The following is a 14,338-nucleotide window of genomic DNA, read 5'->3' on the forward strand; positions in this document are numbered from 1 at the left end:
AGTTGTGGGCTGGGGTGGTTTGTAGGTGGGTATTGTGCAGGTCTTGGGTTAACTGACGTTTTTTGGTCAGGGTTGCAATGAGGATTTGTTAGTAAAGCAACAACAGTCATTGAATCTTCAGGCATAAATGGTTTGAAACAACATTGATAAATGACAGTATGATCTGATATTCAAATTACATCAATAAAAGCAATTTGTGCAATTTTAGTTCTTCAGCTCAGTGTGATAGCTCTGGCTTTCTAGGCTTCCATTATGGTGATAGGAGTTACACGTTTCACAGGAGCATGATAAAGTTTGTAGGGAAATTGTACCTCTTTTATACTATACAGTACGTTGCCCAGCATATAGTCATGGTACCTCACCAACTTCATTACAGATGGAACATTTTATACAGCAGGAAAATAAAAGGTTGCTCACTTCTCCAATCTATTAGTCTTTACATGTTTCCATAATGCTAGCTTCCATGATGGCCTTGCACGTAAGGTTGTGGCAGTCTTGGAACCAGCATGTGACCTAGCTGCAGAAATTCGTAACACGAGCCATCTTCACAGATGCTTCATCTGTGACCTTCCCTCCATCGAAGGGCAGAAGTGGAGATGTCTACTGTTGATCACAGAATTTCACCATTATTTGTGACTCCTCCGTCCCAATCCCATATGTAGTGTGACCTTGATTCTATTCAGGCTTGGCCTGATATGTTTAACTAACATTTACACCAAACAGGTGCCAGGCAACGACCATCTCAAAACCAGAGGGACCTGAATGGTAAATATGCATAATTTTGAAGCTGGAAGAGCAGGCTGAGATAGTGGTTGCAAAAAAGTAAATAGGATCTGTGTTTTCTGAATGGAAAACTGCTATGGTCGCAACTGGTCATTTGGAAAGACTTTAGGAAGCATTATTGGAAGATGTGAAGGCATTAGAGAGCATACCAATAAAATTCACAGGAATTGATTCCAGGGAGAAGGAACTTGAGTAACATGGATCGATTGGAGAAACCCAGCCTGCTCTCTTTGGGGAAGAGAAGATTAACCGAATACTTAATCAGTATATTCCAAGTCATGAGGGGTCTGGAGAGAATGGATAGTGAGAAATTGTTCTTATTGGTATCAGGATGAAGAACCAGAGGTCACCAATTCACTGCAATTGGCAAAAGAAGCAGTGGTGGCTTGAGGAAAAGGTATCTATACAGCGAGTGTTTAGAATCTGGAAGGTATTGCTTGAGAGAAAGATTCAACCACGGCTTTTAAAAGAGAATTGGCTCATTACCTGAAGAGCAATAATTTCCATGTGATGGGTAAATGGCAAGGAAGTATGACCAAGATGGATTGCTCTTCCAGATATGGCAGACTGTGTGTCTTCCTTGTGTGTTGTAACCATTCAAGACATTGGTGACATGTTTATTCATTAAGTGGAGACTAATGCGCAGAAGTTCTTAAATATCATTCCCTCTTTCCTCTGTTCTTGAAGACTGTGGCATTGATTTACATGGATGTTGTGTGAAGTTACCATGAGTTTTCAAAGTTTGACAACAACACACCACTAAAGTGACAGCTTTGGTCACAATCAAGTGATTTTAGAAGGTGCCTCAACTGAGTAATGGTCATTTACTGAATGGAGGTGATTTTAAAAAACCGGTGAGGGATGAAAATGTATCACGAATGAGTTTATTAGAGAGTTACTGGGTGTGTATATAATCCCTGAAGCTATAAAAAGTCAAAGCATGGGCTGTAATAATGGAATGAGCTGTTGTAATCTCTGGGGTACTTATAGGATAGTCATGAAATTTGAAAGGAAAATAAGTTGTGTTGGACCAACCTGTCTTTAACTTGGAGAACTGGCTACGCTTTAAGGAAGAGCTTCAGGAGTTTACTTGTAAGGCATTTTGTTCAGCAGTCTGAATAACTCCAAATTAGTTGGTCAGCTGCAAGATTTCTAACAAGATGAGACTAAAAGAGTAAAATATATGGATTTTATCATTGAGTCTTAATCAGGGTTAAGTGTAACTGGTTGGCAAGAGTGTGGACTTGAGGAATTGATGAGTCAACATTTTTAAGATGTTGTTTGGAGGTAGACTCACTTAGGACATTTGTGTCAGATCTTCCTGTACAAGATCCATATTTTTGGAGCCATATCTGGGAATTAATCCAAGTACTGATTCTCCCACTGCTTTCTCAGTATATTTCAGTCACCTTTCTGGCTAGGCATTTTGTCTCCAATGCATCAAGACATTCCATGTATTTTTTAAACTCCTGTACTTTCTGTGGAATGTTAAACTATTACTGGGAACTAATGCAGAGGTCATGGTCTTTTCAAACATCACTTTGTGCAGTAATAATAAACCTGACCATTGAGGAGCGGGTCTGTCTCTAAGTAGAATTAAACACTTCCAAACAGGGTAACTGTTGATGGACAGGGTAGATAATGCTGACTGTCCAATGTGATCGAGAGTAATACTGCACCACATAAATGAGCTGGCTGCTACACAATGAACAGAAATGGTGGGTGATCTGAGTATGCTTCAGCTGCCTTTAAAATTGAGTCCAAGAATTTAGTATTGCTCACAAAAAATTGTTCAGTTCAGAATTAGTCTCAATTTGTTTTGATCACAATAAAGTCATCGACAGTCATAGAGCTGTGCAGCATGGAAATGGACACTTTGGTGCAACTCATCCATGCTGACCAGATATCCGAAATTAATCCATTTGCCCAATTGCCAGCATTTCGCCAACATCCCTCAAAACCTTTCCTATTCATATACACATCCCATTGCCTTTTAAATGTTGTAATTGTGCCAGCCTCCACTACTTCCTGTAGCAGCTCAGTCCTTACACACATCATCCTCTGTGTTATAACCCCATGGGTCCCTTGTAAATCTTTCCCCTCTCACCTTAAACCTATACCTTCTAGTTCTGGACTCCCTCACCTTGGGGAAAAGATGATGGCTGGTCAAACTATCCATGCTCCTCATGAGTTTATAAACCTCTATAAGTTCATCCCTCAACCTCTGACACTCCAGGGAAAATAGCCCCGGCCTATTCAGCCTCTTTCCCGGCACCCCCCACCACCCCCAACCCTTGCTCAAACCCTCCAACCCTCACAAAATCCTTGTAACTGTTTTCTGAAAGTTTTTCAAGTTTCACAACATCCTTCCTATAGCAGGGAGACCAGAACTGAATGCAGTAATCCAAAAATGGCCTGATCAATGACCTCCCAACTCCGATATTCAATAAAGGCAAGCATATCAAATGCCTTTTTCACTATCCTATCTACCTATAACTCCACTTTCAAGGAACTATGAACTTCCATTCCAAGGTCTTTTTGTTCAGCAATACTCCCCAGGACCTTGCCAGTAAGTGTATAAATCCTGCCCTGATTTGCCTTTCCTAAATGCAGCACTTCATATTTATTTAAATTAAACTGTATCTGCCACTCCATGGCCTGAAACATGCACACTTTGAAGCTAACATTTTGGAGATATCTCTACAACTCAAATCTGGCACTGAATTGATGATATTACTCAAGGGTGTCCCAAGGTGAATTAATAAAGGGAAACTGTCACAATGGTCACTCTTTAGAGAATGGTTTCCTGGTACATTGTTGGTTGAAGTAGAGGGACCTTTATTCTTTCCTTGCAGCACAATTACTTTTACCATATCACATGTATCCACCATTTAGGTTTTGGTTTGGCTTTCATTGCGTATCCAGAGATTGCTGTACAGCTGCCGTGGGCACCTTTATGGTCCATTTTATTTTTCCTCATGCTGGTCACATTGGCAATCGACAGTCTGTTTGCAGTTTTAGGTAAGAACGACATTTTTTAATCATTCTCTTTCTGCCTTTGAATCACAAAAGAATTTGATAAACTCCTCTTGATGAATATTCAATGTCCTTGTAGATATAGACTTAGACTTAGAATCCCTACAGTGTGGGAACAGGCCCTTCGGCCCAGCAAGTCCACACTGACCCTCCGAAGAGTAACCCAGCCAGACCCATTCCCCTCTTTCTCTACATTTACAAGACATAGATATGTTTCAATTCTCTGCTCAACATTGTAATGGAGAATGGAGCTGCTTTAAATGAGCTAACAGCTACGTTAAAATTCGGAGAAAATCACCCCAACATTTAGAAAAGCTCACATAATAATACCTTTTTTTTTGTAAATTTGAAAATTTGTTGCAAAAACTTTTTGAATATGTTTACCAAAACAATAAAGTTCATACAAATTGTAGGAGGTCACTAAAACCACCAAGGTTAGCTGATCCACTGTTCCTTTATAAACAGCTATTAGTTATCCAAATTGAATTTTCTGAATGCTTTCCATATATTAGATTAGATTAGATTACTTACAATGTGGAAACAGGCCCTTCGGCCCAACAAGTCCACACCGCCCCGCCGAAGCGCAACCCACCCATACCCCTACCCCTACATTTACATTTACCCCTTACCTAACACTACGGGCAATTTAGCATGGCCAATTCACCTGACCTGCACATCTTTGTGACTGTGGGAGGAAACCGGAGCACCCGGAGGAAACCCACGCAGACACGGGGAGAACGTGCAAACTCCACACAGTCAGTCGCCAGAGGCGGGTATTGAACCCGGGTCTCTGGCGCTGTGAGGCAGCAGTGCTAACCACTGTGCCACCGTGCCGCCCACTTTCTTATTTATCCTTTTCCCATCTTTACTCAATTTCCTTTTGGACCATATAATGGCATAGATTGTTTTTTAACAAGATACATCGCTCTCTTCAGGAAATCTCCCACCATGGCACATTCACCTCAGTGTGAAGTACCCAGAATTACATTGTTTCCATCCTGGGATGGATTGGTGTGAGGTGAATTCAGGTCTGTTGTGTCCAGGTACAGATTGGAGGTGGCCATGTGGTCTGCCCTGTGTTGTGATAGACCCTTTTAAAAGATTAGCCTTGGGTCTTCAGGATACATCCTGTTGTTTGATTGTACTTTCAGCCCTTTGGGCTCACTCCTCTCCTTTCCAACTGCACCATGACAATTCAATGCCAACTCATGTCTGAACCCACGGCCCCAGTCGTCTATTTGAAATTAATCCCACCATGTCCCTTCATACCATCCATGCCAAATCAAACCACCCACTCCATTCTAGTGACCCTGCAAACACTATATATCAACACATCAGCCATACCCATACGCCATGGACCCTCATATACTCTTCTTATTCATTGCATTTCCATGCCCACACATTCAGCTCACATTCTGAATAGAAACAATGAATTCCACAGAAACAATCGCATGTGTGGAGCTGCTCACAAACATGCATTCATACGTTTCATAAAATATCATGCTACAATTTGAAAAACCAGACTACTAACATATTGAAATTTTTCATAACTTTACCTTGTACAAATAGCATTGAACCAATGGCAACAGAGATCACAAGTAAAAACGTTTGTTCTAACATCCTATAACTGACAAACATTTCCCCAAATGGGTCAACAAATTAATTAGTCCTTGTATGGGAGTCTAGACTCTCAGAGGAGAAAGTGAGGTCTGCAGATGCTGGAGATCAAAGTTGAAACTTTATTGCTGGAACAGCACAGCAGGTCAGGCAGCATCCAGGGAACAGGAGATTCGACGTTTCGGGCACAGGCCTGAAGAAGGGCCTGTGCCCGAAACGTCGAATCTCCTGTTCCCTGGATGCTGCCTGACCTGCTGTGCTGTTCCAGCAATAAAGTTTCAACAGTCTAGACTCTCAGTGTACCATGCATAGTGCACTCCCAGCAGTCTCTCAAGGAACATTTGTTTGGGAGTGGCACATTCCTCAAGGACTTGTGAATTTTCTGTCTCTTCTTGCTCATCTCGATGGTATCAGATTTTTATACTGACCCCTCAGTGCCTATGGGATGATTACCTTCTGTAAAGTATGACCCAGATACCTCTCATCCTGCCTGACCATCCACAGTGACTCCAGTTTTCACACAGACCCAGAAATCCTAAGCAATCCTGAAATGGAGCACCAGGAGACACTCTATACACACGTAATCACCCAAGACAAAATATAGTGTCCTGAAGATCCTACAGTGGCAGGAATAGCATGTAACAGATTAGATTAGATTACTTACAGTGTGGAAACAGGCCCTTCGGCCCAACAAGTCCACACCGACCCGCCGAAGCGCAACCCACCCATACCCCTACATTTACCCCTTTACCTAACACTACGGACAATTTAGCATGGCCAATTCACCTGACCTGCACATCTTTGGACTGTGGGAGGAAACCGGAGCACCCGGAGGAAACCCACGCAGACACGGGGAGGATGTGCAAACTCCACACAGTCAGTCGCCTGAGGCAGGAATTGAACCCGGGTCTCTGGTGCTGTGAGGCAGCAGTGCTAACCCCTGTGCCACCGTGCCGCCCTGTGCCACCGTGCCGCCCTGTGCCAACGTGCCGCCCTCAGTTGTCCATCCATGATCTGAAACCTCCTCACTACTCCCTCTCAGGATTCCTCCCACACAGTCACACTCAGTCTCATTCCCACATTGCTCTTTCCCAATTCTCTCTTTAATCCTATCCCAACTATCCTCATCTTCCACTACTCTTGTACAGGAGTATAGGAATAATATCCTTGTCTAATACAGTCTATCAATCTAGTTTTGAAATTTTCTGATAAAATTTATTTTTTCCCTGATCTAAATCCGGTGAAGTTTCGCTGGACTTCCTTCAAGTTTAATATAATCCTTCCAGAGGAGCAGAATACAGAATTGTACCCAAAACTCCAGTTGTGGTCAAACTGTAACATAGCATTTACTGCTTTCTATTTGAACCCATTGAGATAAAAGATAAGATTTGATTAAACTTGCAGATTTTTTTTTGTACCTGTCTGTTATGTTTTTATGATTTTTTTTTTGTCTGCACTCTTGAACCTTGCTTCTCGTCTATATTTCTTACTTACCTCATCATTTAAAGATTACTGGGATGAATACATCTTGAGTCCAAAGGCGATGATTGAAACTTGCCTCATTGAGCTCAATCCCATTCACTTAATCTAATAATGACTCCTTGCAATTTTCAGCACCACTTACTGTGCTACCTAACTTAATGTTGTCAGCAAGCTTTAATATATGGCTTTGCATTTATTCACTTCGGTCACTGGTGAAAAATGCAAAACCCAGTGTGAGATATTTGTTGAAAACATGAAGTCACATCAAACCAGCTGCAGTACTTATCTGTTATTCTTGCTAATCAATTTTTGATGTGTGTCAGAGATATACCTCCTGAAATGTACTTACATTTCTCTGAGTGGAATCTTGAGCATATTCAGTTAAATGTCTCTGGAAGTCCATCTGTACTCTTTTATCTATCATGTTAATTCTTGCAAAATGTTCAAATCAGTTTTGTTAGACATGATTTACCCATTAGAAATTTATGTTCTCTCCCCTACTCAGGTCATATTTGTCCAGGTTTCAATTGTTTCTCATGGAACTCAGATCCTACTTTGTCAAATCTCTGTTCTTGGTGAAAATATGTTTAACACAAATGAGGCTTGTGATAATATTCAGGTTTGACTGCTGTAAAGGATTGACAGCCTTAGAATCTCTCCAATAATTGACAGTAGACTGATAATAAAATGGAATGTGACTCCATCTGCCCCTGCGATCTTCTGAGCTTTGGTACCTCCAGGTTGGGTTTCTGTGGGACTGTATAAGTTATTAATTAATTACTGATCGCATATAACAATTTTCATTTTCCCAGAAAAAGTCATAACCATTCTGCTGGACAGGTTTCCCAAATATCTGCGATCGAAGCGCTTTTGTCTGACAATTGGCATTTGCATGTTGTTTTATTTGTTTGGCCTTGTGACTGTAACACAGGTAAGTTGCTCTTATAATTTGTTCTGAGTTTTCATGTATTGCTAGATATAACTAGGAAGCCAAAAACTTCAAATTATTTAGAAATAAAGAAAGACTGTGATTTTGATAGCAGTTATGTTACCCTTTGTGTGATAATGTGCAATGATACTGTGGGACTGAGTGACTCTGCCACATCTCCTGTTACTAAATACAGAGCCTGAGATCCCAGTCAAGCTCAGATTGTACCTGAATAGAAGCACACAACTTTTATATCACAAGAATCACCTATTTTATGTATGAGACCTGCTGTGTTTGCTGAAGAGCTCATGTCTTATTGTAATTTCAGGCTGGAATTTACTGGATGCATTTAATTGATCATTTCTGTATTGGATGGGTCCCCATTATAATAACACTGCTGGAACTCATGGGTGTAAGCTGGCTGTATGGTAAGTTGGGAAAGAACTGAAACAATACAAAATAATTCAGATAAAATTGCCAACACACAGGTCTTCATTGTTCTTCAGAAGACACAAGACAAATGAATTGAATGATATGATTTGGATAGTTCTTCGTATGGGAAAACAATGGGATTAAAAGTGCACTCACTTCAATTATCAAAGATCTGTCCTTTAGTAGTTCCAAAGCTTCCTGCACTGACCACACTTCAACTCTTCGTTTTGCTATGTTACAGCTGGTTGTTGTTGGGGTGAGTTTTTTTGTCTGTGCCTGATAGGGAAACTGTTCAAACATGTTCATCCCAAGTTTAACTGCTGCTTACTATAGAACTCATTCAGTTCCTCCCAATCATCAAGGCAGATGAGAAAACAAAACGGCTTTTGTATTTGTGATGTTTCTTGTGATCTACTTAAATCCAATTTCCTTCCTTCATCTCTGCGCAGGACTCCCTTTAGAGCTCACCCATTCTGATAACGGTGTCAGTCCATCTCTGTACAGATCAGAACCATGAGCCTTTCTTAGAGAGACTTCTTCAGGGTGTATACAAACATTTTATTTTCACGATAATTGGGTTGGTGACAGGGAACAAGTTACTCCCCTGGTTTGAAATCCTGAGCAATCTCTTCTCTGGTTTAACCTGTTCATCAGTGACACCCTGTACAAGATAAACTTCAACAGTAAACAAGCCACCCTGAAGACAGGACAGAGCGAGTGATGGTGTCTCTCTGCTTCCTTGTTCACAGGGACAAACCGATTCATCAAGGACATTGAGATGATGATTGGGGAAAGGAATTGGCTTTTCTGGCTCTGGTGGAGAGTTTGTTGGTTTCTTATCACCCCGTGTTTGATGGTGGTAAGGAGATGTTACATTATTACTAAATAAATTATGACTGATTAAAATATCAAATAAATGTCAATTAGAAACTTTAGCATTGGCAGAGGTTTGGAACTGTGGTTGGTTGAAATTCGTAGACGTTCGAGAAAGTGAGGACTGCAGATGCTGGGAATCCGAGCTGAAAATGTGTTGCTGGAAAAGCGCAGCAGGTCAGGCAGCATCCAAGGAACAGGAGAATCGCCGTTTCGGGCATAAGCCCTGAAGTAGGGCTTATGCCCGAAACGTCGATTCTCCTGTTCCTTGGATGCTGCCTGACCTGCTGCGCTTTTCCAGAAACACATTTTCAGCAGAAATTCGTAGACAACAAGGCTTCCTACATTTCCATACCTCAGTAACATATCTTTACTGTGGCTGTCCACTTCAGTAGTATGGACACTCCTCTGTGTGAGGCATTATGAGGAATAGTCAGTTTTCTCCAGAGTCAGTCACAACTCAGAGGAAAGCAGAGAATCAGGGAGTGGAATGTGTTACTGAGTACAATAGAGGGAAGTTACGATAGAGGTAGTCAAGGAGCTTCCACAGATAGGAATGCTATCCAACAAGTACTTGCTACCTGTGATGATGGGATAAAGATTATTTGCTGAATAGCCAAGTTGTTAACCAGGGCATTGTGTAGTAAGAGGCAGTCCAAATGGCAAGGGGGAGTTCATAAGCAAAATGCTGCATTTCTAAGCGGTGTGATATCTTGGAGATCAATTGTATTTTCTACAGTCTTAGACAGCTTAGGATGTGTGGTGTACCCACAGGGGGCACAAATACATGAGTCATTTATAAAGCAAGGAAAAAATTCAGGATAAAACTCTTTAATCAAGGAACAAATAGAATGTGCAATGTGCTAACATGAGGAGCTGTTCAGGCAAATAGCAAACATTTAAAGGGAAGCCAGATTGTTACATGAGCGAGAAAGGATGAAAACTTATACAGATAGTTAAATGAAAGAAGTGGGAGATTGCTTGGAACTTAAACACTCTCCTGGGCATCGATCTGTTGGGCTGAATGGCCCATTTTTGAGTTGTATGTTCTTATGTAATTTTATAATGTTTTATTTTCAGTATTGTTCAACAATCAAGGTGAGAGAATCAATCTCATTTAGCTTATGATTTTGTTCTGTGCAATCATTCTAAACAGGTTCTCTTGTTCTGGTCCTTGACAACGTTTACCTCACCAAAATATGGACCTGTTGAATACCCTGTCTGGGCAATAGCAGTGGGCTGGTGTATGACCATCGTCTGTATAATGTGGATCCCTATTGTGGCCGTAGTGAGAGTTGTCCAAGCTGAGGGCTCCACCTTGTGGCAGGTAAAGAAACATGTTGATAAATTTCAGTGAGGTTTACAGAGATATTTCCTCATGTGGGGCAATCTAATGAGGGTTCATAGTTTCAGGATAAGGATTAGATGATTTACAACAGAGATGAGGAGAAATTACTTTTGTTAAAGAGTCATAAATCTGTGGAATTCAGTGTGTGGTGGATGCTGAGGTATTGAGTATTAAAGTTGATGGGGAGTGGGCAGGAAAGTGGAGTTGAGACAGAGATGAGATCAGCCATGATCATATTAAATGATGGAGCAGGCTTCAGGAGCTGAATAATCCATTCCTGGTTCTTCTGTTCTTATGGATTAGTCTCCCAATTTACACTGCTCCTTCAGCAAGTCAGCAGAAAATTTGAGAAAATAAATAAACAACTATTTATGTTACGCTTTTGTGTGCTGAATCTATATTCATTCCATTATTTAAATATTGTCAATGCATGCAAATTGAGCGGGATAATATTGTAATGGGCTGAAAACAAGCAAGGTGTGACCAACCCACGTTGTTGCTTTCATTCAGGTAACACAAGACCTTCATACTGCCTGAGAATTTAAATGAGTTATTTATTTCTGGGGTTGGAGGAATACGTCAGTTAGATTGATTAGACAACCAGAGCATGGCACAGAATGAAACCAATAGCAAAGGCTCAAACAAATCTGTACCCATTCTGATTATTCATGGAGATCCTGCCTCCTGACCTTATGCCATGTTTGTGGTGTAGCTATCCTTAAACTGTATGGAAACAATTGTCCTTCACTGTTGGGGAGAAGTGCCTATGGTCTTGTTTTCTCATACTGTACACTGTACCCACCAAAGTCAAGCATGAAGTTGAATGGCTGTACATCTCACCAAGGCGAGCACCCGGAGCAGGATAGCTGCCTCCTTTTTTGTATCTGAGTTTAGCCCAGCATTGAGATACACATATATTCGTGGCAAAGTTTAACCCTTGGTTCCTCATCATGTCCAGAAGCATTTCTTATATTTTCTATTGTGTTAAAGTATGCAAAATATTTGTTTAAGCTCTTTGAGGTTTCCTCATGGCCCATTGTAACACTTGTCTCTGTCTGTAATGCAAAAGTGAATACGGCAGATGCTGGAGATCAGAGTCAAGATTAGAGTGGTGCTGGAAAAGCACAGCAAGGCAGGGAGCATCTGAGGAGCAGGAAAATCGACATTTCGGGTAAAAGCTCTTCATCAGGCATCTCCTCATCTTGATGAAGGGCTTTTGCCCGAACTTTGCCAGATGACCTGCTGTGCTTTTCCAGCACCACTCTAATCTCGACTCTGTCCATAATGTGCCTATGTTAACTTTCAAAAATTATTCCCTGTTTGTCATATCCAGAGAAAAACTTCAGTCATTTTCATATGTCTTGCTGGTTACCTTCCCGACCAATCTCTTACTCCCAATTGTCTGACTTAGCATCCTCTGAGGCCTTCGGCCTACCAGCCTTCTTCGCAACAGATCAATTTGTACGGCTCCTTTGACCTACTGTTATCTTCCATTTGTTTGGATTTAAGACTCCTGTCCTCTAGTAAAGTGCTGACAATATGAAATAGAGAAATTCAAGATACTGCAGTCATTCCTCCATTAAAGCTCCTGTCCCACAATGTTACAGTTAAATTCTTCTGATCACAAAGTCTTAGATTCAGTGCAAGCTGTTTCCCAACTGGTTTGCTGAGATATTGTTTTACAAACTACATTTTATATATTTAATGAACTTTCCCTCCCCATTGCAACAATGTTCAGACGAGACTGTAAGAGTGGAGGTGCAGAGGAATTTGTTCTGACTGTGCTGTGCGGGGGAGCACTGACGTAGACAGAAAGTTGGGACTATCACCTGTAGGTGCTTTGTGCTTTACTTTTCCTGTCCTTTCTAGGAGTTTAAACCACCTGGGGGCTGTCTCCATGTGCTCAGGAGTGTCCTACTGCTGCTCACTGCTTCTGCAAACTCCAGCCACAACAAGGCAGCTGGCCCCTTGCTCTCTCCATGGGGAGCAATCCCTCCCTTCTAGCCCCCATCACCTCGAATGTTGGGAAATGAGTCAGAAAGGGGTGGGATTGAGGGTTGGGACTGGGGTTTGAAGGCAGCCTTCTCATATCTTTATGCCATCATTCTTCCGTTTTCCCAAGGAAACTAGGACACAGCCATTCCAACTGCTGCTTGGGTCCTTTTAAATATAGGAGAAAGTGAGGATGCTGGAGATCAGAGTTGAAAAATGTGGTGCTGGAAAAGCGCAGCAGGCCAGGCAGCATCCGAGGAGCAGGAGAATTGACGCTTTTGGTAAAAGTCCTTCTTCAGGAATGAGGCTGGTGTGCCAAGCGGGCTGAGATAAAAGGGGGGGGGTGCGCTGGGAATATGATAGGTGGAAGGAGGTGAGGCTGATAGGCCGGAGAGGTGGTGGGAGCAGAGACGTTGGGAAGAAGATTGCAGGTCAAGAGGGCGGTGCTGAATCCAGGGGTTGGGACTGAGATAAGGTGGGGGGAGGGGAAATGAGGAAGCTGGAGAAATCTGCATTCATCCCGTGTGGTTGGAGGGTTCCTAGGCGGAAGATAAGGCGCTCTTCCTCCAGGCGTCGTGTGGCCAGGGTCTGGCTCTGGCGATGGAGGAGGCCTAGGACCTGCATGTCCTTGGCGGAGTGGGAGGGGGAGTTAAAGCGTTCAGCCATGGGGCGGTTGATTGGTTGGTGCGGGTGTCCCAGAGATGTTCCCTGAAACGTTCCGCAAGTAGGCGGCCTGTCTCCCCAATGTAGAGGAGACCACATCGGGTGCAGCGGATACAGTAAATGATGTGTGTGGAGGTGCAGGTGATAAATGTAGATTTCTCCAACTTCACGCCCTCTTGACCTGCAATCTTCTTCCCAACCTCTCCACCCCCACCCCCTCTCCGGCCTATCACCCTCACCTCCTTCCACCTATCATATTCCCAGTGCCTCTCCCAGCCTCCCCACCCCTTACCTTTTATCTCAGCCCACTTGGCACACCAGCCTCATTCCTGAAGAAGGGCTTATGCCTGAATCGTCGGTTCTCCTGCTCCTCGGACGCTGCCTGGCCTGCTGTGCTTTTCCAGCACCACACTTTTAAAACTTCTTTTAAATATAGAGCATTTCATGAACAGGTAGAAGCTGTCACTAGGACTGCGGGACTGGTCAGGAATCCTGGAGCAGGGATGAATTAAACCATCATGACAAAGCCCAGCACTGAAACAATGGGACCACTTGGACTTCCAAATGTGATTTCCTCATTACATTAAAATCAGGATTAATTCATAAGAAGCAGGATTTTGTTTCCAATTCCCCCAGTTAGAGGCTACGCACCTGGTTAAAATCCGGGAGAAATGTAACATTTTGCTTTTTCCTTCACAGAAGATATCTGCAGCTTGTGCACCAGCCCCTGATTGGGGTCCGTACTTGGAACAACACAGAGGGGAAAGATACAGGAAAAGGCCTGATTCAAGAGACACTTCTTATGGGGTACAGCTTCTAGCGACACCCTAAATGTGAAATTTTAGAGTAAAAATTTATTTTCAGTGGGTAAACAATTGTCCTAAAATCAACCACTATTCTAATGTACTTCCCATTGTTGTTTCAGTGGGGATCCCAAATACGGTTTCACTTTTTTAGTCTGCTGTCCATCTTTAGTTTTCTGGTTAAATCTGTTTGGGTTCTGTCCAGCTGACTGCGTCTTCTTCTCAGTTTTGTTCATTTGGCTCTAACTCAACCTTGGGTTCTCGATCTATTCCTGTGAAACAACACTACACTCAGAAGCATCCACTCGCTCCACCACCAAGGCTCAGGAGCGGCAGTGTGTATTAGATACAAGACACACTGCAGGATTCACCAAAGATCCT

General features: G+C 42.4%; 1 protein-coding gene across 4 annotated transcripts in view; it reads left to right on the forward strand.

Annotated features, from left to right (window-relative positions):
• The window catches only part of LOC122557087 (sodium- and chloride-dependent neutral and basic amino acid transporter B(0+)-like), a 119,052-nt gene that overhangs the window by 96,008 nt on the left and 8,706 nt on the right, over window positions 1-14,338 (forward strand). For all 4 annotated transcript variants that reach the window (XR_015758697.1, XM_087992232.1, XM_087992231.1 and 1 more), the window contains 6 exons: window positions 3,679-3,804; window positions 7,731-7,849; window positions 8,175-8,274; window positions 9,028-9,137; window positions 10,308-10,478; window positions 13,854-13,961. Coding sequence is in view for 3 of the 4 variants with exons in the window: in XM_087992232.1 (XP_087848358.1) it covers window positions 3,679-3,804; window positions 7,731-7,849; window positions 8,175-8,274; window positions 9,028-9,137; window positions 10,308-10,478; window positions 13,854-13,961 (734 nt within the window). In the remaining variant the exon portion in view is untranslated. The remainder of the gene's footprint in view (window positions 1-3,678; window positions 3,805-7,730; window positions 7,850-8,174; window positions 8,275-9,027; window positions 9,138-10,307; window positions 10,479-13,853; window positions 13,962-14,338) is intronic.

This window comes from Chiloscyllium plagiosum, unplaced genomic scaffold (assembly GCF_037043375.1).
Source record: "Chiloscyllium plagiosum isolate Xiang-an unplaced genomic scaffold, Cpla_swu_hap1 HiC_scaffold_11, whole genome shotgun sequence".
Classification (NCBI taxonomy): domain Eukaryota; kingdom Metazoa; phylum Chordata; class Chondrichthyes; order Orectolobiformes; family Hemiscylliidae; genus Chiloscyllium; species Chiloscyllium plagiosum.